The following is a 21,266-nucleotide window of genomic DNA, read 5'->3' as shown; positions in this document are numbered from 1 at the left end:
GGATGCAGCATTGTTTTTTTTTGTTTGTTTTACTATAACTGTATACCTCAAATTTTTCTGTTATTTTGTATTTAGACCACTGTATGTGCAACTTTGTGTTGGTTCGGATGTACACTGTTTTTGTGGGAAAAATAAAATATATTTGTTACCGTGTATTTGTGTGTTCTGAGTATAAAAACAATATTCTCAAATATTTTACAACACACTTATGTATGAACTGTCAGTAGAAAGTGTAAAACTGAACAAAAAAAGGCCTAAGTCATTATGATGAATGGAGAAGTGTTTTCCATTCATCATAGTGTTTTACTGTACATTGAGCACATCAGTGTTCAACTGATTCTTATGTCTATTCATATGATGGTTTGTGTGTGTCATTTGAAAACAAAATACCATTTTGAGAAGAAATAACATTGTTTTGAATGTAAAGTGTCATTTTGCGAATTAATGGGGTTTTGCCCATTGTGTGTGTTTTTGATTTGTGTGTAGAGTTCTGAGAGTATGAGGCATGCTTTCAGAAAATGTGGTTAAACAATCGAGAAAAACTGTCACTTCCTCTTCCTTCTCCTTCTTTTCCCTCATATGTCACTTATTGCTGTGCAAACCAGTTCACTGCCATTCTCTTCCTGTCCACCAGATGTCCTCTGACTTTTTCTCCTGTCCCAGTCGCCTCACTCAGTTCAGTCAGGACTCTCATCAGTGTTTTAACCGTTTGTTGAAACTAGTCTCAGTGAGCCCAAACCTTCCAGGGGTTAAAGTAGTTTTCAACACAACTCATTAAGTGTCTCTTTGTCCTAATAAAGTGTGGACTGTCTGTGTGTTTCTGATGTTTATCTGGTCCTCATTAGAGGGTAAAACCTGCAGAGCTCTGCTGCTGGTGTTACCCACATTCTCACCCAAACACTTCTCCTTCAGGTCTCAGAAACAAACTGCAAAGATACAATGAGGTACCAACAGGTGTCAGACAGTAAAACCTCATCTTCTGTGTGTTCTTTCAGCTGCTACAGTATCACCATATTACACCACGGACATCAAGAGTGAAATCCTGCTGGGCGAGGAGTTTGACTCTTCACCTGTGTGTTCATGTGTGCTGTCAAACATTGTGGCAACCCAGGGGACTTGAACGCCGGATTAACAATGAACATAGGAAACACAGAGACAGTCGGCTTGAACAGAAAGTGTTCTTTAATGAAGTAGCTCGGGAAAAAGGTAATGGTACAAACTGCAACTTAGGTTTCTTCCCATCTGGGGTCTGTCAGCCTTCAAGAGGTGTTGTCCTGGGAGGATTTAAGCAGAGGGAGAGGTTAGTCTTTTTCCTGGCCAATATCCTCGTTGACCATCAGCTCCTGAAGTGTTGCTCCCCTGGGCCTTTGTTGCTCACTGTCTCCTGTCTCCCTGCAGCCTTGGGCTGGCTCTCTTAACACCTTCCCTCTGATTACCTGATGGGCTGCAGCAGGCACGTGCAGAGGGGGGGGCGCAGGGTGCTTGAGCACCTGCCCCTTTGCCCCTTGATGCCCAAAGTGCCTTTTTGTCAAGGCAAAAAAAAAGCGGTTTAGCGGTTTATTTTTCTATTTTTTTCCCCCCGGGGGAGCATATCCCCAGACATCCCTAGGGAGAGCCCCCCCACATAACAAATCCAAATTTAACCCCTGCTGATAAGGCATTAAATAAAACTATACTGTACTGTACATAACGGGCCACGTTGATTTCGAATAATGACAATGTCCTAGACAGAGTTTACTATAACAGCTATTGTTTACTATTCTGTATAACAGAGAAGAAAAAGCCTTCAGATTGGGGAAATTTAAGACACTTCAGTTTGTAATTCCAGAGGTTTTTTTTACCTTAAAATGGTCTTTTCTATTCTGATTCTTTTTCAAAACTGCATAACAACATTGTTCCATGTGCCCCTTTTATAATTTGAGCGCCTGCCCCTCCAAAGGTCTCTGCACGGCCCTGGGCTGCAGGTGTGACCAGTGCCATGTGCCAAGTGGCTGCAGCACCTGCACAGGCAGATAGACTCCCTCTATCACCTCCCCCAGTCTGAGCCTATGTACCCGCCCCCTGTGCCGGATTGGCTGACCCGTTTCCCCTGGTTTGCCACAACATCAAAATGAATCCTGTCTGGTTTCTAATAAACACCATCTGAAGAAAACAAGTTGCATTACTGCAAACACTTATCTTTTAATCTTTTTATTTTTATTTTTATTTTTTTTTGGACATTTTCGGCCTTTATTTTGATAGGACAGCTGAAGACATGAAATGTGAGAGAGAGGAGGGAATGACACACATTAAAGGGCCGCAGGTTGATTCGAAACTCAGCCCGCTGCGTTGAGGAGTAAAACTCTATATATGGGCACCTGCTCTACCAACTGAGCTATCTGGGCACCGACAAACATTTATCTTAACCAACAATCTTCACACACTCAACTTCCTCAGTCGTCGTCTTCTTCTTTTCAGGTGTGAAACACGTCAGTGTCATAAATACACCCTGGGACTGGACACAGTGTGAACACCAGACTCAACATGAGATTAATACAGTTTGTTTGTTATAGCGTTAGATTGGATCAATGAACGCAGAAACATTTAACTTTCCTCTGAGAGAAAACTATGTTTTAAAAACGGAAAAGTAAATACTGTAAAAAACTTTTTGCTGTTTGGCGTCTATAAGGAATTCAAACAGACTACCCCTAACCCTAAAACTCATTATGAGGAAGTAACATCATCCTAATTACAGGAAGTAGGTGCAGCATCTCTCGACTAAAGCACTATTTTAGAAACAGTTCTGAGCATCAGAACGAGAGAGAGAAGAAGCAGAGACACAGAGAAGCACGATGGAAGAGTTCAAATGGATCAAAATGTCTTTATTTCTGATACCGCTGCTTCACTTTACAGGTAAGAAGACTTATATCATATATATATATGGAAGGCACATTGCAAAAATTAACTTCATCATTCTTGTTAAAGATACTGAGCTATCTGAGCTATCTGGGCAGATACTTCCTAAATGTTATTCAACTAAGACAAATCTGTTGTTTGTCATTAACATGGTGAGTTTAGTGAACTCTTATATTTCTCTCTCATCTTCTCAGCAGCAGCAAACAGACAGTTTCTGCTCTCCTCCACTGTCAGAGATGGAGATGAAGTCACTTTGTCCTGTGAAAATTTGAGAGATGATCAGAATAACTGTAACGGTACAACATGGACTTTCAGTGATTTAAGAAGCCCGGTAGTAGAGCTGGTTATACTTGGTCAGATTGGTGAAGAAGCCAAAGCTAAATCAGACAGACTGAGTGTTAGAGAGAACTGTTCTCTGGTTATAAAGAATGTCACAGAGGAGGATGCTGGTCGTTACTCCTGTCAGCAGTACAACAAAAAAGGACAACAACAAGGTCGAGACTCTCAGGTTTATCTCTCTGTTGTTACCAGTGAGTATTTACATCATGTGTTCTAACAAGAACAATTTACTGACATATTACAATATTTATGATTACAGTGATGAAGTTAATTTAATTATTGTTGTCTTTCTCTCTCAATATCTCCATCTTCACCAGTGACTGAAGAGAAGATCGATGATATAGTGATGTTAAACTGCTCTTTGTCGACATATGAACGATGTAAACACACAGTGAAGTGGCTGTATGAGGGTAAAGACGAGGCTAAAGATCACCCAAACATTGAGACATTACAGAGGGGCTGCTACACCACTGTGAAATGGCAGGATCCTGTGGATTCTGTGGATCCTGGTTTAATTTACAAACCAAGGTCTAACTTACTGAAGTGTGAAGTGACAGATGGTTACACTAAAGAAGTGCAGCTGTTTCCCTTCATCCCTCCTCATTCCTCAAGAGAGAAACCAGGTGAGAATATGATGAGCTGTTTAAAATCACTTTGTGGATAATTACACTAAATATTAGTGTAGATCTGAGGTTTTAATATTTCATAATTGTGTCATGATGTCAGATGGTTAAGTTTATTTCTAAATGTACAGTTTGTTGCATTTTATTATTGTATTAATTAAGCGACTACTACAATATCAACATCAGGGACAATGAGCACATCAAAAGGTAAGAACTAAACTGTATCAGATCAAAATGACTAAAACCCCCCAAAACTTGTTTATTCAATGACTTTAAAGTTTCAAATCATTATTCCTCCTTTACAGTTGATGGTAGACATTTAGATATTTTATCACTGAACAGTGTTATTTCATCAAAAACTGAAGCAACAAGAACTTCTGATGAAAGCCCAGAATCAGTACCAACCACCACAGCAATCAATGATCCTTCAACCAAACTACAAGGTAGTAACTCATAGATTTTACAGTACGTCTTTCTCTACAATCTCGGTCTCTCTGTCAGTGTCTTTCTCTCTCCCAAAATGTATCCATAGATTTCATTCTATGATATCCTTTAATGGAACAGGTTTTTATTGTTTAAAATTTTCATGGCAAAAAAAGACAAGAAAAAAATATAGATTGACTAATTCACTTTATAAAAAGACAAAACTGACTTTTCACTGTGGTTTAAAGCAGAACACAGAAAGTGATTTAGAAAATGATTATTGATTTATTTTGAAGAACTCAGTGACAGCATGAATAAAGCTGGAGTACAAGTCTTTCTCTGAAATCAAAGACATGTATACTTTTAATAAGATCTGGTTTAATCTGCTTTTTCTCTTTTAAAATTATGGAATCTGTTTTAAAGAATAAAATAACATTTGCATTGATGTAGTGGAACATTAAGACACTTTGATGTTACTAAAAACTCCAATATCTCTCTGTCTCCTCTTTTAAGTCTCAAAGTTCCAACTAAAATATATCTCTGATGTAGTCCTTCTCTCTCCAGGTTGGGGGAGGATCATCTTTGTGCCCGTGGGTTTAGCAGCTCTCATAATAATTGTTGTGGTGGTCAACATGTGGACGAGAGCTAAAGGTGAGAACATTCACAGATCAAACTTAGAAACAACAAGTTTTGATGAAGCTGATTTTCACTGTGGAAACTGAAGTCCTCTCTTTCTCTTGTCTTTTCAGAGAAGAAAACACAGACGGAGGAAATCGCTGTGAGTTTTTACAACTAAATAATGAAATGTTTTTACAGTTGATGCTTTACACACTCTTCATTATAAACTGTACATTTAGATAGAAGAAGACAGGAGACAACAATAAACAGGTGAAGTGGATGCAAATGTTGGTTCAACATATTTATGTTACTTTTGGTCTTAAATTCAGTAATTGTAACAAAAACATCTTCATAATAAATGTAATGAAATGTCCTTGTTGTCTTTAACTTATTTCTTATTTCCCTGAGCTAAATGTGGGGCGGTGGACTCCTACAGATCAGAGAAGTGGGATTGGGATTAGAAAGTGTGTCTTTGATTGTGTTGTGTTGTTTTTCCCAGGTGCGTTATGATGTAGATGATGATACAGTGAACTATGAAAACATCAGATCTCCTGATGGAGTTTGACCAACACTTCTGCCTCCATCAGACTCCACTGATCAACTCGTCACCTTTTACTGGACTAGTTCAAGACTGGAAATAACAAAAAGAATCATTAAGGCTTATTTTATTTTAGTCTGATGTATTTTCCTGCATCAATTGTAAAAACCTTTTCTCATCTGCAGCCAGTTGAGAACAGCAGCTGGATTTGAACTTCATTTAACTCTTGTTAACTTCCTGAAATAGTCTTCCAGCTGCAGATTTCAGAGCTGATTTTAAAGGGGTGATAGAATGATTATATACAGTATTTCACACTGTTCCTTAAGGTCTCCTAATAGGGTATGTAACATTGGTTGGGCTGAAAATGTCTCTTTTGCTGTTTTTTTTTGCTGCCTTATATGGTCTGCTCGTGAATATTTAGATGAGCTGCACACTGATTGGTTGAGCTTAGCACGCACACACACACACACACACAAACCCTTTTTTTCTCAGCGGCAGCTTTCTTCACACTGTCCACACACAGTCCCCGACACATAAACTCATCAACTAATCTTACTGTACAAAGCACCAGATACAGAGTTTCGTTACAGTCTATTCATCCTCCTGTGTGGGATCCATTTTGTAAAAAAAAGTTAACGTACATAAAACCGCTGCCGGCAAGCAGCTCCTGCACATCGCCTATTGCGAGTCCAGTGCGCCACTGATTTAAATCCACGTGTCCCGCTCAATTGTCCGATATCTACTCCTTTTCTCTGGGCTAGTATTCCGTATCTCCTGAGAGAGCTCCATCCAGCGTGCAGCGGGGTCTGACAGTCCAGGCAGAAAGCCAGCGATCCAGGCAGACACTGCCTGTGGAGCTCCTGAACTCCGAAACAAGTCGTACTAAATTTGCAATTAGCCATCAATTTTTGTAAAACTGCCCATATTTGAGCTTTATATAGATTTCTCGCATAAAAAAAGTCTCAGAAGTGAATTTAGTAATGCAACAGCAGATGAACAATGTATAAAAGTTCTGAGATTTGCGCGAACGAGATTAAGAAGACTAACCGACCTCCGATCAGTTAGTGGCCTAAATTTTGGGGCGTTACAAAGATAGAAGGTAGAGCCAAATGAGAAGGAGTTGAGAAGTTGACGTCAACTTTTAGCTTTGTTCAGATTCGCCCGTTTTAAGAGGCAGTTTCAAATTGTGAGATTTGCAGAGGAAAGAGGTGTCAATGGGATTTTGAGGTTCTATGTATGTCCTAGTTACCCAGCAAACTGTCGTTTTTCAACTATGACAAGGTAAAATCGGTTTTGCATGCTATCACCCCTTTAAGATGTACTGCTTGTTGTTGAAGCTCCAGCAGCTTGAGCTCAGTTTGATGTCTCTCTGTGCAGAAAAACTCATTTTCATTTTCATTTAGCATTGCTTTGTGTGTGTGTGTGTGTGTGTGTGTGTGTAATGGAGTCAGTTAAAGTCTTCTCTTTATTCTATCTGATAACAATATAATCTGCAAATAAAGAAAAGTTCACCACTTCATTCCACACTGTGTTTTCTGATTCCTTCATGTACTAACAGAGTCATAATGAAAAGTGAACATTCTTTTACTGCCTCTACTAGAAGCACAACCTCCCTCCTCTTGTCCACTTCTAGTAGTGGAGCTTCCCTCTGTTGGCTTGAACAGCTCTGTTCTCACTGAGAACTCAAATGTGTCTGAAAACAGATAGAAATGCACCCAAAGTTACCTGAGAATCAACAGAAATATAATAACTCAGGCTACGTTCAGAGATTTGGGATGCACAGAACCTCCTACTGTGATCTAATATTGATGTAGAAACATTTCACACATCTTAAACGTCCAACTAGTCGTCTCTGCAGTGTGTCCCATTCTGCCTCTCTGTCCCTCCAGACACATTCACACTTCCTCAAACCAGTTCACTGCCATTCTCTTCCTGTCCACCAGATGTCCTCTGACTTTTTCTCCTGTCCCAGTCGCCTCACTCAGTTCAGTCAGGACTCTCATCAGTGTTTTAACCATTTGTTGAAACTAGTCTCAGTGAGCCCAAACCTTCCAGGGGTTAAACTGTGTGTTTCTGATCTTTATCTGGTCCTCATTAGAGGGTAAAACCTGCAAAGATCTGCTGCTGGTGTTACCCACATTCTCACCTAAACACTTCTCCTTCAGTTCTCAGAAACAAACTGCAAAGATACAATGAGGAACCAACAGGTGTCAGACAGTAAAACCTCATCTTCTGTGTGTTCTTTCAGCTGCTACAGTATCACCATATTACACCACGGACATCAAGAGTGAAATCCTGCTGGGCGAGGAGTTTGACTCTTCACCAGTGTGTTCATGTGTGCTGTCAAACATCACCATGAATCCTGTCTGGTTTCTAATAAACACCATCTGAAGAAAACAAGCTGCATTACTGCAAACATTTATCTTAACCAGCAATCTTCACACGCTCAACTCCCTCAGTCGTCTTCTTCTTCTTTTAGGTATGAAACACGTCAGTGTCACAAATGTCACAAATATTCTTTTCAGGTGTGAAATACGTCAGTGTCACAAATACACCGTGGGACTGGAAACAGTGTGAACACCAGACTCAACATGAGATTAATACAGTTTGTTTGTTGCAGTGTTAGATTGGATCAATGAACGCAGAAACATTTAACTTTGAGAGAAAACTATGTTATATGGAAAAGGGAAAATAAAAAAAAAAAAAGAGTTTTGGCTGTTTGGCATCTATAAGGAATTACAACAGCCTACCCTTAACCCTAAAATTCATTGTGAGGAAGTAACATCATCCTAATTACAGGAAGTAGGTGCAGCATCTCTTGACTAAAGCACTATTTTAGAAACAGTTCTGAGCATCAGAACGAGAGAGAGAAGAAGTAGAGACACAGAGAAGCACGATGGAAGAGTTCAAATGGATCAAAATGTCTTTATTTCTGATACCGCTGCTTCACTTTACAGGTAAGAAGATATATATATATATATATATATATATATATATATATATATATATCATATATATATATGGAAGGCACATTGCAAAAATTGACTTCATCATTCTTATTAAACATACTTTACTTCCTAAATGTTATTCAACTAAGACAAATCTGTTGGTTGTCATTAACATGGTGAGTTTAGTAAACTCTTATATTTCTCTCTCATCTTCTCAGCAGCAGCAAACAAACAGTTTCTGAAGTCACTTTGTCCTGTGAAAATGTGAGAGATGATCAGAATAACTGTAACGGTACAACATGGACTTTCAGTTATTTAAATAGCACAGTAGAGCTGGTTTTACTTGGTCAGAATGGTGTAAACGCCAAAGCTAAATCAGATAGATCTGAGGTTTTAATGTTTCGTCATTGTGTCATGATGTCAGATGGTTAAGCTTATTTCTAAATGTACAGTTTGTTGCATTTTGTTATTGTATTAATTAAGCTGCTGATGCAACAACGATGACTACAATATCACCAACATCAGGGACAATGAGCACATCAAAAGGTAAGAACTAAACTGCATTTCAACATGACTAAAACCCCCCAAAACATGTTCATTTGATGACTTTGAAATTTCAAATCAATATTCCTCCTTTGGTTACAGAACATGATTAGATATTAAGGTACTTTATTAAACCAAAAACTTCAACAACTGAGACAACAACAACATTTGAAAAAAGCACAAAGTCAGTAACAACCACTACAGCAATCAATGATCCTTCAAAGAAACTACAAGGTAGTAACTCAAAGATGTTGTCCCTGTTCCTCTAGAATCTCTGTCTTCCTGTCCAAAAATGTTTTCAGTGTTTTCATTGTCTTTCCAGGTTGGTGATGGCTTATCGTTGTGTTTGTTGTTGCAGCTTTCATAATCATCACTGTGGCTGTCTTCAGATGGAAGAGAACTAAAGGTGAGAACATTGCAACACATCCTCATACCTAAACCACACAATAGGTTCACAGTCAATGACTCCCAAAATGACATATATGATTGTTCTGTTAACTGCAGCATGGTGGTTGCTTTAAACATGTTACCAAACACGTTTTAAACACATAGTTTTTTTGTTTGTAAAATGAAGCTTGTTAAGTTTAGGCAACACAAATATTTTAGGTAAGTAAAGTTATAAATACTGAGCTCTGTTAAATTCGGTTCATTTCAAAAAGTGACAGTTCACTTTTGGTTTCACACAAAAGAGGACACAAACCCCTTTCTCCTGAGTGAACATCCTGTGTGTTTGACCCATCCACCATCCCGACCTTTCTCTTGCAAGGCAGCTTGGTTCCTGTGATTTTACAAGATCATGCAATAATCGCGGCAACAAATATCACACAATAAATCCAACTCATCATGCTTCAAGCAGTCTATATACACAACGTTCCACTTCCGGGATTGCTCCGATGCCACTGGAAATTCCGCCGGATGTCCCTCATTTAGGCCGGATGTCCGTTACCTTTCTCTTTCTTTGTGCTGTCATTCTAAACTCTGGTGGATTTCTGAGGACTATGGTTTACTGCTCCTCAGATCTCTGCAGGGTAAATCCAGACAGCTAGCGAGACTATCTGTCCAATCTGAGTTTTCTGTTGCACGACTAAAACATATTTTGAATGTACACATGTTCCACCAAAACAAGTTCCTTCTTGTGCAGAGGCACCTGCATTGTGTCCGGGGTTTATGGCCGCCTAAGACGATTGTGATTGGTTCAAAGAAATGCCAGTAAACCAGAGCATGTTTTTCTTCCAACCCGGAATGCTGTGTGGTTCGCCAGACCCTCCTCCGCAGCGCTGTGGAGGAATGTCTGACAATGTGAGACTAGGCTTCAAGTAATGTGTTAGTATGGAAACAGAAGTGGACCGAACCATTTAGTGTCCAGTGAGAAGCTACTGGCAGCTACAGGCGTGGTTTAGGTGTGTGACGGCCGCGACTGTTCGTTCAAATCAACAACAGCGGACGTGATAGATGGCATCTAATGACATATGGTTCTGTGATGACTAACCATCTGGCCCCATCCTGCATCCTTATGTGGAATATTTCGTTCTTTTATTTTTTCCTTATTTGCTCTTGCGATAATTACTACAGCCACCAGAGGTCGGCGCCTAAGGAGAAACGTGAACATGGGACGTTAAGAGCTGCATGCACAATCAACCTACATGGTTGTTTTCTGGGTGAAGACAGACTGCAACATTCAGATAGGAAATGTTCATAATCTTTTTTATTGTGGAAGCTGAAGTCGACTCTCTTTTGTCTCTTCAGGGAAGAAAACACAGATGGATGAAAACATGGTGAGTGTTGCGACTCAGTAATCAAATGTCTGTACATTCAATCAGCTGTTCTCTGACAGTGTCATCAAAATCCAAACATCCTTCATAGACTTGGTTAATTTCAGATACTGAGCTTAAACACTGCAGTGACTCCAGAAACCAGATCAGACACTGCACCCAGTACAAAGTTACACTGACTGGTTTATAGATCAGCTTTTTAAAATGTATCTCTGAGAGCCACTCGGTGATTAGCTCATGGTCAAGAGATGTGTGCTCATTGTTCTATAACTATGGCCGAGGCATTTATCAATAAGAGCAAGGGGCTGACTAAACCTAAAGAGATTACATTTAAAATGATAACATAGAAATACTGTATATTACTGAGAATTATGTTGTGCTGTGTATATAAGTTATCTAAAAAGGTTATGTGCCCAGCTGAGATCTCTGTATTTTACCATTTACTGTTGGAACTTTGTTAAGTATGTTAAAAACAGATATTGATACTTTTTTGTTCTCTTTTGATTTAGTAAATATGGATGATGCACAAATATTGAGCTGACAATTTGCATATGAGGATTTTAGCTTAAGTATAGCCTACTTGGAGAGAGCCTTGGGAATGACAAATACTTGTTTTAATCAGTGTAATCATAATCTGCAGGAATGTAGCTGTTTTTGTCAGTGTACAGTTCATATTAAATGCAATTCAATTTTATTTATAGTGTCAAATTACAACAGGAGTTATCTCAGGACACTTTACAGAAAGAGTAGGTCTAGACCACAGACTATAATTTACAAAGACCCAACAATTCCCCCAAAGATCAAACACTTAGTGCGACAGTGGCAAGGAAAAACTTCCTTTTTACAGGCAGAAACCTCGGACAGACCTTGGCTCTTGGTGGGCGGCCATCTGCCGCTACCAGTTGGGACACAGACACTGATACAGATAGACAGAAATATGATTCATAATAACCATAGCAGTTGGTATGATGCACCGTGGCACTTACAGTAATACATGAAATGGGTTGTTTCAAATTGCTGTTCCTTTTATAAAAGTGTAAAGATGTAGGCTGTGTTGTATAAAAGCAGTGTCTTGTAATCCATGTGGCATGGACCAGATGTTTGGCATGACAGAAATTAAAAATAAAATAAACTGCATTTATTGCTTGTGCAGTAGATTAACTAGTAGCACAGTAACCCAACATTACATGTCTGTTTGACATGTAAATGAGCATAATATATGTTAATATATGCTGTTAGGCACTTTAATGTATTCATGTTGGGTTGTAGTTAAAGATCTAATAGCTTTTCTTTTTTTTAACCAACATTCTTTTAATTGTTTTCACAACATAACAGAGAAATACTCAAGTGATTCCAAATCTTGGTTTCAGATTAATTAATTAGTCCATTTTGGTCCATTATTTAGAAAAAAATAATAAAACAAACATTTCTGTAATCTTAGGTACTGCAAAGTGCCACTGTTTACATGTACCCAGGCTCTTCCATCACATGTGACAAATCTGTTCTCAATACATAGCAGATGGAAATTATGTTGTTGATGTTTTATTGTATATGTAATTCTCTCCAAGGGGAGAGTTGTAGATAGCTCACACAACCACCTGCTTCCACTTGGACTTCTGGTATTTTTCCATGAGAGGGCTACTACTCTCTTTGCCATTATCTAATAGCTTTTTATTGTTATTTTTTCTATCACCTGTTATTGTTTGATATTCAGTAATTTTAACATCTCAGGTTATTGTTTATATTTTCAGATTAAAGAAATTAAAGCAACAGTAAGTGACACAACACCCGTCATGACTGATTTGAGCGTCGAGTTTAAACAGCTGAATGAGAGGAAACAGTTTGAAACCCAAAAAGGGTTTAAGGGGCACCCTTTAAATTCCAGATATTTCAGGTCAGCGTGAAAATCATACCAGTTCATGTCGGCCATAAGTGAAGGAGGAACATAAAGGCTAACGTGGTCTGCCCAAGCAACAAGTGACACACTGTATGAGAGGAAGGAAGGATGAGGAAGTGACAATTTACTGTTTAAAGGAAGTTGATGGGACATTTGTCTTTAAGTAGCAACTAGTTCAGAGACTCACAAGAAGAAGAAGCAGAAAGAGACACGATGGCTCAATTCAGATGGATTATAATCTATTTTTTTCTGATACCAATGCTTCAGTTTACAGGTGAGGATACATAGAATATGTAAATAAAAAACAGAAACATCAGCTAATTCATTAATATATATTAATGTTACTTTGTTACCTAACCTTCATTTAACCAAGACAAAAAAGTAGTGTGTTTGTATCCAGTAAAGTGAATACATATAGTGAGTTTAGTAAACTTTTGGAAACCAACGATGAGGCACATAAACAAACTTTTGTTGTATTTACTATTACCTTTACACTGACAGTAGCAGTAATATTTAATTTCTCTTCATTATTTATCATTTTGTTCTCACATTCTCAGCAGCAGCAACCCCCTCCTTCACTGTCAGAGTTGGAGATGAAGTCACTTTGCCTTGTGAACATGTGATCGATGGTCAGAAGGGTAATAGTACTACCTGGGTTTTCAGTGAATTAGAAAACACACCAAAAGTAGTGCTGATTGGTCGTGGGCGGATTACTGAAAACGCTAAAGCAGACAGACTGAGTGTTACAGAGAAATGTTCTCTGGTTATAAAGAAGGTCACAGAGGAGGATGCTGGTCTTTACACCTGCAGACAGTTCAACAAATCAGGACAACAACAAGGTGAAGACGCTTTGGTTGAACTGTCCATTGTCACCAGTGAGTATTTACATCATAATGTTTTCATGTTAGAACGATATACTGAAACATTACAATAATTCTGGTTATAGTAATGAAATATATTTAACTCTCTCTCACAATATCTCCATCACCAGTGACTGAACATAACAGTGCTGACGACGTGACGTTACACTGCTTTGTGTCGACATATGAACGGTGTCAACACACAGTGAAGTGGCTGTTTCAGTCTAAATATGTGGAAATAGATAACCAAGATTTGAGGACATCACAGTCTCCTTGCTACACCTCTGTGACCGTTCCTACTTCTCATTTTAGTTACACATCAAGGTATCAGTTCTTTAGGTGTGAAGTGACTGAAGGAGACAAAGTGCAGGAGTTTCCTTTCAGCCCACAGTCCTCAAGTGAGAAACCAGGTGAGAACATGTTGAGCTGTTTAAATTCATTTCAAACTGATGAGAATAATTACCTAAAAAAATTGTTTATTTTATGGATTGGATTTGTGTGTTGAGCTGTGTTCATCTGTTCAGGTGAGGACACAATAACAACAACAGAATCAACAAAACAAAACCAAGCAAGTACCAATGATGCCTCACCAAATTTACAAGGTAGGGACTCTCCCTCTCAGTCATTTTCTTATTCCGTCAGTATCTAGAAGTGAGAAAAGTGTTTTGACCCGGCTCTGGGATCATGACAAATAGGAGTCTAAACATGTGAGCAGTTAACCAAAGTAAATACATTGTATTTAACCAGTGGCGGTTCTACATTGAATTACACAAAGGGCGAGCCCCCAGCCCCCCCTTTTTTTTTTAAGTTCTCGTGCCGCCCCCCCATGTGTCATGAAAATATGACGCCCTGGGCAGCTGCCTGGTTCGCCCGCGCCAAAACCCACTACTATATTTAACAAAGGTAAATGTTAACAAATGTAACACAAATGGTTGAATCCAACAAAGGATGCTGGCAGGAAAACATGTTTCCATGTAAACTAGAATAAACTGTATAGTAAACAAAGGAACTTCAAAATAATATTACATAGTGCCAGGGGAAAGGGAGAGAAACAGATGAGGATGGGGCGGGTTTTAAGCAACCTGGAGACAGCAACCGAGGCCTGTTCTACCAAGCAAGATTTGGCGTTAACAAGGTAACTTCAGGTTCAACCCAGGGTTTTCTGTACCACGAAGGTGGATCACTTGTTACCGGGTTCAGTCGCCGTGGGAACTTACGCTGAACACCTAACCTGTTCGGGAGCAGGTTATGTTGAAGATCAGAGATCAACCGGTGTTAAAGCACCGCCTACTGACCAATCAATACTCGATTGATAACGGCGTCAACGTTCCTAGAAGATCAGGCGGAGCTCGATGTGCAGAGAGAGAGAGAGAGAGAGAGAGAGAGAGAGAGAGAGATGCACTCATAAAAGTTAAAACATTTAGAGATTGACAACCCCATTAACATTCCCTGATGGGTATTTTTATGAAATATATAGATTTTAATGGGGGGGGATAACATATAGGCTATTTGTCGGCTTCTTGAGCCGTGTGTTTCCAATGCGCACATCGGTTTGAATTATGTTTTTTTATTTTTTATTTGCTCTCATGATTGCTTCCACTGCCAGGGTTGCAACTGAAATAATAGGCTAAAGCAACGGCAGTTCATGGAAAGCACAATTATGGACATATCTAGTGCCTGACTGATGGGGAAGTGAAATTGATAAGCGTTATAAAGCGTTGATAAGTGATTTATGCATTCACAGTGTGACCTTTTTTGCCAGCTTTCCTTCCTGTTTTAGGAAGCAGCGACTGTATTGCGTTTTGCCTGCAAAACCGTGTTTGTGTTCTTCATATTTGTGTAGAATTATAACTTGCTGTTATATAAAATATTCAGCTCTGGTAGATGTTTGCGATTGGTCGTGCTGTGCAAACACCGCCTCTTTTATGTGAACGCGCGTGTCGCTGGATTGGGAAACCCTGGGTTGATAGAACTAGTTGATAACCAGCGTTGTGACGTTAGGTTGTTAGGGTTAGTGAAACCGGGTTACTGAAAGAAATCCAGGACATGTTGATCTTGATTCGTAGTACAGGCCTCTGCTGCCTTCAATTCCTCAATCACCCCCAATCAACGAGGACGCAGTAACACTGGAAAACTAACACATGAAAAACAAATGTTGAGATCCTTTTTTTTTTTTTTTTTAGCAAAATTGAAATTTTGAATGACAAACAATTTTCTGCATTCTGGAGAATTTTTCTGCCACAATATGTGCTTTTTGTGCATCAAATTATAGGGCAAATGTCTTTATGTAAAGGAGGGGGTTGCAATGGCCAGTTTTGATTATTGGGGGTTTCTAACAACACCCCCTTTGGAATTTACACCCATGCACAGCAGCAACAAACACAACACACAAACCCTGGCAGAGACCGAAACAACTAAATTCACAGTTGGCAAAGAACGTTCAGACACTGATGTTGATGTGTTGAGCAGTTTGGGGTTTTCTGATTTTGATAGCTTCATTAGGAACTGGTTGAATGTTTTGAATTGCTCCCCACAATGGCTGTTGACCAATCAGTATTTTGAAATGTTCCTTAGATTCACACGGACCCACACAGACAGATGCAAACAAACCTTTTGAAAGAGACAAAAGGTTGAATTATCTCAACTTACAGTCATGTAGCTCTTCAACTTTTGCTTTATGCATTTGGTCACACCAAAGTTTTTATTTTTATTTATCCAGGTAAGTCGATTGAGAACAAGTTCTCATTTGCAATGACGACCTGTCACATTCACACAGTTACACGTTCACAACTGGAAGCTGCCAGCACAACCACAGTCTGATCTGCTGGCCACTGAGAAGCTCCACTGGAGCGGTTGGGGTTAAGGGCCTTGTTCAAGGGCACCTCAGTGGTGGTAATGAGGGAGGGACAAGCAGTTTTAATCACGTGACCCTTATATTTAAGGAAACGGGTTGCAGTTTTAAACACATAGATAACGTGAAATGGAACAAGTTAGGTTCAGGCAATAGAAATAGTGGTTATGAAACTGGTAAGGAAAACATCAGAGATTCGCTTAAAATGAGTCACCTAAAACTACTAGAGTCCCGTAACTACGTCAATTAAGTAGGTCCTTAAAAGTCAGTTAATTTAAGAACGTGACTTTTGGGTTTCATAGGACACACACCCAGGTCTCCTGAGTGAAAGTCCTGTGTTGTTCCTTGTCTGCTCTCATGATAATTACTACTACCACGAGAGGTCGCCGCCTAACTACAAATGCAAATATTGGTCGTTATAAGCTGCTCGCACAATCGACCGGTTGTTTGTTTGGGTGAGGACAGTATGGACATGTGATTAAAAGCTCTGGAAAGAGATAGAAAGTGAACCTTGAGTTAAGGGTTTTTGGTTTGTATTAGTTTGATCTGGTTAAAATGAATGTGTAAACACTTTTGAATATCACATGTAATTCTTTTTTAGCTGCAGGATTTTAAAAGCCAAAATGACTTGTGCTTCCACAGCTGGGACAGGTTGGTCTGCTCTGGACTACATCATGTTGGCTCTGCATGTGGCTGAAGTCCTCCTAATGACTGTGATTACTGTTCTCCTCATCAGATCTTGAGGTGAGCGCATTCACACCAACATTTGTTCACACTGATCAACACAAACAGTAAGTTCAGAGCTGAAATGTTCGTTCAGGGTTTATTTTCCAGGGAGAGCACCTGATGACAACACTGTGAGTTGAAAAGAACTGAGGTGAACTGATGTGTCAAATAAAAAATATATATATAAATGTTCAGGGAGGAACTTAAGATGGGCAGAGGGTAAAAATGCCCGAAATCAGTGAATGCCCCTATAAAATGTGTGGAGAAGCAAAAATTGCCCCCAAGGTTTCTGTATATATATATATATATATATATATATATATATATATATATATATATATATATAGTTTAGGCCAATATTGTAATCCTCCACTAAGCCACCATTTTAATTTCCATTCAATTCATTTTATTTTCCATCTCTATTATACACTCACACAAACAGCGCTGTTACATATAAATGCACTGATAAAAGCAATATTATGCTTTTTATTTTCTCATGTTGTTACAAGGTGTGGATTACTGTGTGCATTTTAATCTGGGCTCTTTTCACATTCAAAAATAGCAACCTAATGCATGTATTACTATTTTCTTAAATTGGCCACAACATTTGGTAAAAGACTTTTTGTATTGTGGGGGAAAAGTTGCCCCTCGAATATCTTTTTGATTTCGACACTGGATCAGGGTCTGTAAGTCAGTGTAAATGATGCAGCTGGTAAGTGTGTTACTGTGACACAGAACTTTGAATGTCTCACTCTTTTAAACTGTGAGGGCCAGATGTACTAACGCTTTTGCGCCCACTTCAGGCGTATTTGTTTTGCAACGTGCGCATAAAAGCATGGCGAGGTATGTACAAACAGGCCGCAATGAGGTAAAAGCGCAGACTGCCTGTCGCAGGAACTGAAAATGGCATGTCATATGCATTCATGGGACGGTGAAAGGGAAAATGGGAGTTAAGCGTAAAGTGCGCCTAATTATGTATTGTATGTATGTACAAAAAACGCCCGTGAAAGCATGCCTCTATTTTGTGGTGAAAATTCTCCACCTCTTAAAAGCAGGTGTAAACCCGCTGCGAGCGGGTTACCTCGCATATGCCTCCTGGTGAAATGGCAGCAGTAATCAGAGCAAGACGGAGACATGGGCAAAGGAGACGAGCTGAAAAGATTTTTGACACAAGGATCACACTTATTCAGTTGAGTGAAGACGAAAGATTAACAGCCATGCAATATTACAGTTAATGGAAGAAATCAAAGATGACATTGAATCTCCGACTCAGCGTTCACATTCCATTCCAGCAGTTGTTAAACTCCTCGCCTCATTACAAATATTGGCATCAGGATCATTTCAAACAGTCGCATCAGCAGTGGGAATATCGCAGTCTGCACTCAGCCGTATCATAGCACCAGTACTTAACGCTTTCCTACAGCTCAATTTACGGTATAGTGGGCGGAGAAAGGCGCTGATTACCTGATGAACTGCAGGTTTGGTAAATACGACGTAAGCTGATGTATCACAGCGTGCGCTTTCTGCGGGTTGGCCGTGAACGCCTACTAACGCTACTTTCGCAAATGTACGTACATCTGGGCCTGAGAAGCACAACAGTGAAGCAGTGTAGCAGTTACAAATCAGACAGTAACTGAGGGTTTGTGTGTGTTGTGTTTCACAGATAAATAATGATCAAGCTGAAGATGATGGCGTGGTGAACTATGTAAACTTTATAGAGCCTTCCTTCTCTGTCAGACTCCCCTGATCAATAACTCTTGTTAACCTTCTTAAATTATCTTCTAGCTGCAGATTTCAGAACTGATTTTAAGATGTACTGCTTGTTATTGAAGCTCCAGCAGCTTGTGCTCAGTTTGATGTCTCTGTGTACAGAAGAACTAATTTGAATCTGCTTTCATTGAGCATTGTGTGTGTGTGTGTGTCTCTTCTTTTACTTGTTACATATTAAGGACCACAACAAGTTTTTAGCCAACAGAGTGAGGAAATTTTGGCTGGTCCTCACATTTCAAAGGCCTGTTTGAGGGTTAAGACTTGGTTGTGAGTTTCAGGTCGGAATTAAGTTTAGGTTAGACAATTAGTTGTGATGGTTGAACACAAAAAAATACATCTTACTCAATTAAATGTACAATGAGTGTGCGTCTCTCCTCCGATGATTTCCTCACGTCTCTCACGTGCCTGCTTGGTGGGAGGAACAAAGACGCGAGGAAGGGAGACAAGTAGAGGAATCGAGAAGGCAATTTAAGTGACATGAGGAGCACCTAATGTCTAATATCACAATGTCTGTTGTCAGTTGTGTGTATTCCTGCTCATTCTGCCTCTCTGTCACCCCACTTCAGCCACATTTCCACTTCTAACAAGAGCCTTCACAATCATTCTTTACCTGTCCACCAGATGCCCTCACACTTTTCTCCTTTCATCCCACATTGTGCCACTCCCATCTTTCCTGCAATCACCTCAACTCTCCTCACCTGAGCTTCACCTTTATCTCCCACCTGCACCTCATTTAGTCATCACAGCAGCAGATAATAGAGGCACAGAGTGTGTGTGTTTCCAGCCTTAATGGAGTCAGTACAGAACAGTCTTCTCTTTATTCTATCTGATAACAATATAATCTGCAAATAAAGAAATGTTCACCACTTCATTCTACACTGTGTTTTCTGATTCCTTCATGTACTAACAGAGTCATAATGAAAAGTGAATATTCTTTACTGCCTCTACTAGAAGTACAACCTCCCTCCTCTTGTCCACTTCTAGTAGTGAAGCTTCCCTCTGTTGGCTTGAACAGCTCTGTTCTCACTGAGCACTCAAATGTGTCTGAAAACAGATAGAAATGCACCCAAAGTTACCTGAGAATCAACAGAAATATAATAATTCAGACTACATCAGAAGTTTGGGATGCACACAACCTCCTACTGTGATCTAATATTGATGTAAAAACATTTCACACATCTTAAACGTCCAACTAGTCGTGTCTGCAGTGTGTCCCATTCTGCCTCTCTGTCCCTCCAGACACATTCACACTTCCTCAAACCAGTTCACTGCCATTCTCTTCCTGTCCACCAGATGTCCTCTGACTTTTTCTCCTGTCCCAGTCGCCTCACTCAGTTCAGTCAGAACTCTCATCAGTGTTTTAACCGTTTGTTGAAACTAGTCTCAGTGAGCCCAAACCTTCCAGGGGTTAAAGTAGTTTTCAACACAACTCAATAAGTGTTTCTTTGTCCTAATAAAGTGTGGACTGTCTGTGTGTTTCTGATGTTAATCTGGTCCTCATTAGAGGGTAAAACCTGCCGAGGTCTGCTGCTGGTGTTACCCACATTCTCACCCAAACACTTCTTAAGTTCTCAGAAACAAACTGCAAAAATAAAATGAGGAACCAACAGGTGTCAGACAGTTCTTCTTCTTTTCAGGTGTGAAATACGTCAGTGTCACAAATACACCCCGGGACTGGACACAGTGTGAACACCAGACTCAACATGAAATTAATACAGTTTGTTGCAGCGTTAGATTGGATCAATGAATGCAGAAACATTTAACTTTCCTCTGAGAGAATTCTACGTTTTAAAAATCATAAAGTAAAAATCTTTTTGGCTGTTTGGCGTCTATAAGGAATTCAAACAGCCTACCCCTAACCCTAAAAGTCATTATGAGACAGTGACATCATCCTAACTACAGGAAGTAGGTGCAGCATCTCTCGACTAAAGCACTATTTTAGAAACAGTTCTGAGCATCAGAACGAGAGAGAGAAGAAGCAGAGACACAGAGAAGCACGAAGGAAGAGTTCAAATGGATCAAAATGTCTTTATTTCTGATACTGCTGCTTCACTTTACAGGTAAGAAGACTTATATATATATCTATATATATATATATATAGATATATATATATATCTATATATATACATACACTACCGGTCAAGTTTTAGAACACCCCGATTTTTCCAGGTTTTTATTGAAATTCATGCAGCTCAATGTCTTATTATACTCTGAAATGAAAGAATAGAACAAATGAACAATTTAAGTTAAAAAATAAATCATGGAATCAACTTATAAACCAAAATGTATTCTAAATTTTTGACTCATCAAAGTAGCCCCCTTTGGCAGATATAACAGCTGAACACACTCGTGGCATTCTTTCTACAATGGAAATCAAATATTCTTCAGAAAGTTCTTCCTAACTCTGTTGCAGACGTTCCCATGAATGTGTGGCACTTGTAGGTTGCTTTGCTTTCACTTTT

The 21,266-nt window shown here is 39.3% G+C and overlaps 1 protein-coding gene and 1 long non-coding RNA gene across 4 annotated transcripts; both read left to right on the top strand.

Moving 5' to 3' along the window:
* The first annotated feature begins 4,833 nt into the window (after positions 1-4,833).
* On the top strand, positions 4,834-5,704 carry LOC114573427 (uncharacterized). Its single transcript, XR_003694893.1, has 3 exons — positions 4,834-4,931; positions 5,030-5,058; positions 5,398-5,704. It is a non-coding gene; the product is annotated as an uncharacterized LOC114573427 (long non-coding RNA).
* A 7,053-nt stretch (positions 5,705-12,757) lies between these two features.
* LOC114573426 (uncharacterized) lies at positions 12,758-19,655 on the top strand. 3 transcript variants are annotated; one of them, XM_028605623.1, is made up of 6 exons: positions 12,758-12,870; positions 13,157-13,471; positions 13,588-13,866; positions 13,981-14,058; positions 16,950-17,054; positions 18,700-19,655. In XM_028605623.1, exons 1-5 carry the CDS (start codon positions 12,810-12,812, stop codon positions 17,048-17,050), a joined length of 834 nt encoding a protein of 277 aa, XP_028461424.1. In that variant the 5' UTR covers positions 12,758-12,809; the 3' UTR covers positions 17,051-17,054; positions 18,700-19,655. The 3 variants fall into 3 exon arrangements, with proteins under 3 accessions (XP_028461424.1, XP_028461423.1, XP_028461421.1); XM_028605622.1 differs by having other exon boundaries at positions 13,154-13,471; positions 16,950-17,051; positions 18,697-19,655; XM_028605620.1 differs by having other exon boundaries at positions 13,154-13,471.
* The last annotated feature ends 1,611 nt before the right edge of the window (positions 19,656-21,266 follow it).

This window comes from Perca flavescens, chromosome 18, assembly GCF_004354835.1.
Source record: "Perca flavescens isolate YP-PL-M2 chromosome 18, PFLA_1.0, whole genome shotgun sequence".
Classification (NCBI taxonomy): domain Eukaryota; kingdom Metazoa; phylum Chordata; class Actinopteri; order Perciformes; family Percidae; genus Perca; species Perca flavescens.
The sequence above is the reverse complement of the archived record's forward strand: the minus strand, read 5'-3'. Positions and strand labels throughout refer to the sequence as shown.

Bases quoted from the DNA above. Each gene is read 5' to 3' on its own strand.
- LOC114573426 (XM_028605622.1), top strand. From the start codon at position 12,810: ATGGCTCAATTCAGATGGATTATAATCTATTTTTTTCTGATACCAATG. The intron at 13,867-13,980 runs GTGAGAACATGT...TCATCTGTTCAG, and splicing joins GTCCTCAAGTGAGAAACCAG to GTGAGGACACAATAACAACA. The intron at 14,059-16,949 runs GTAGGGACTCTC...GTGCTTCCACAG, and splicing joins TGCCTCACCAAATTTACAAG to CTGGGACAGGTTGGTCTGCT.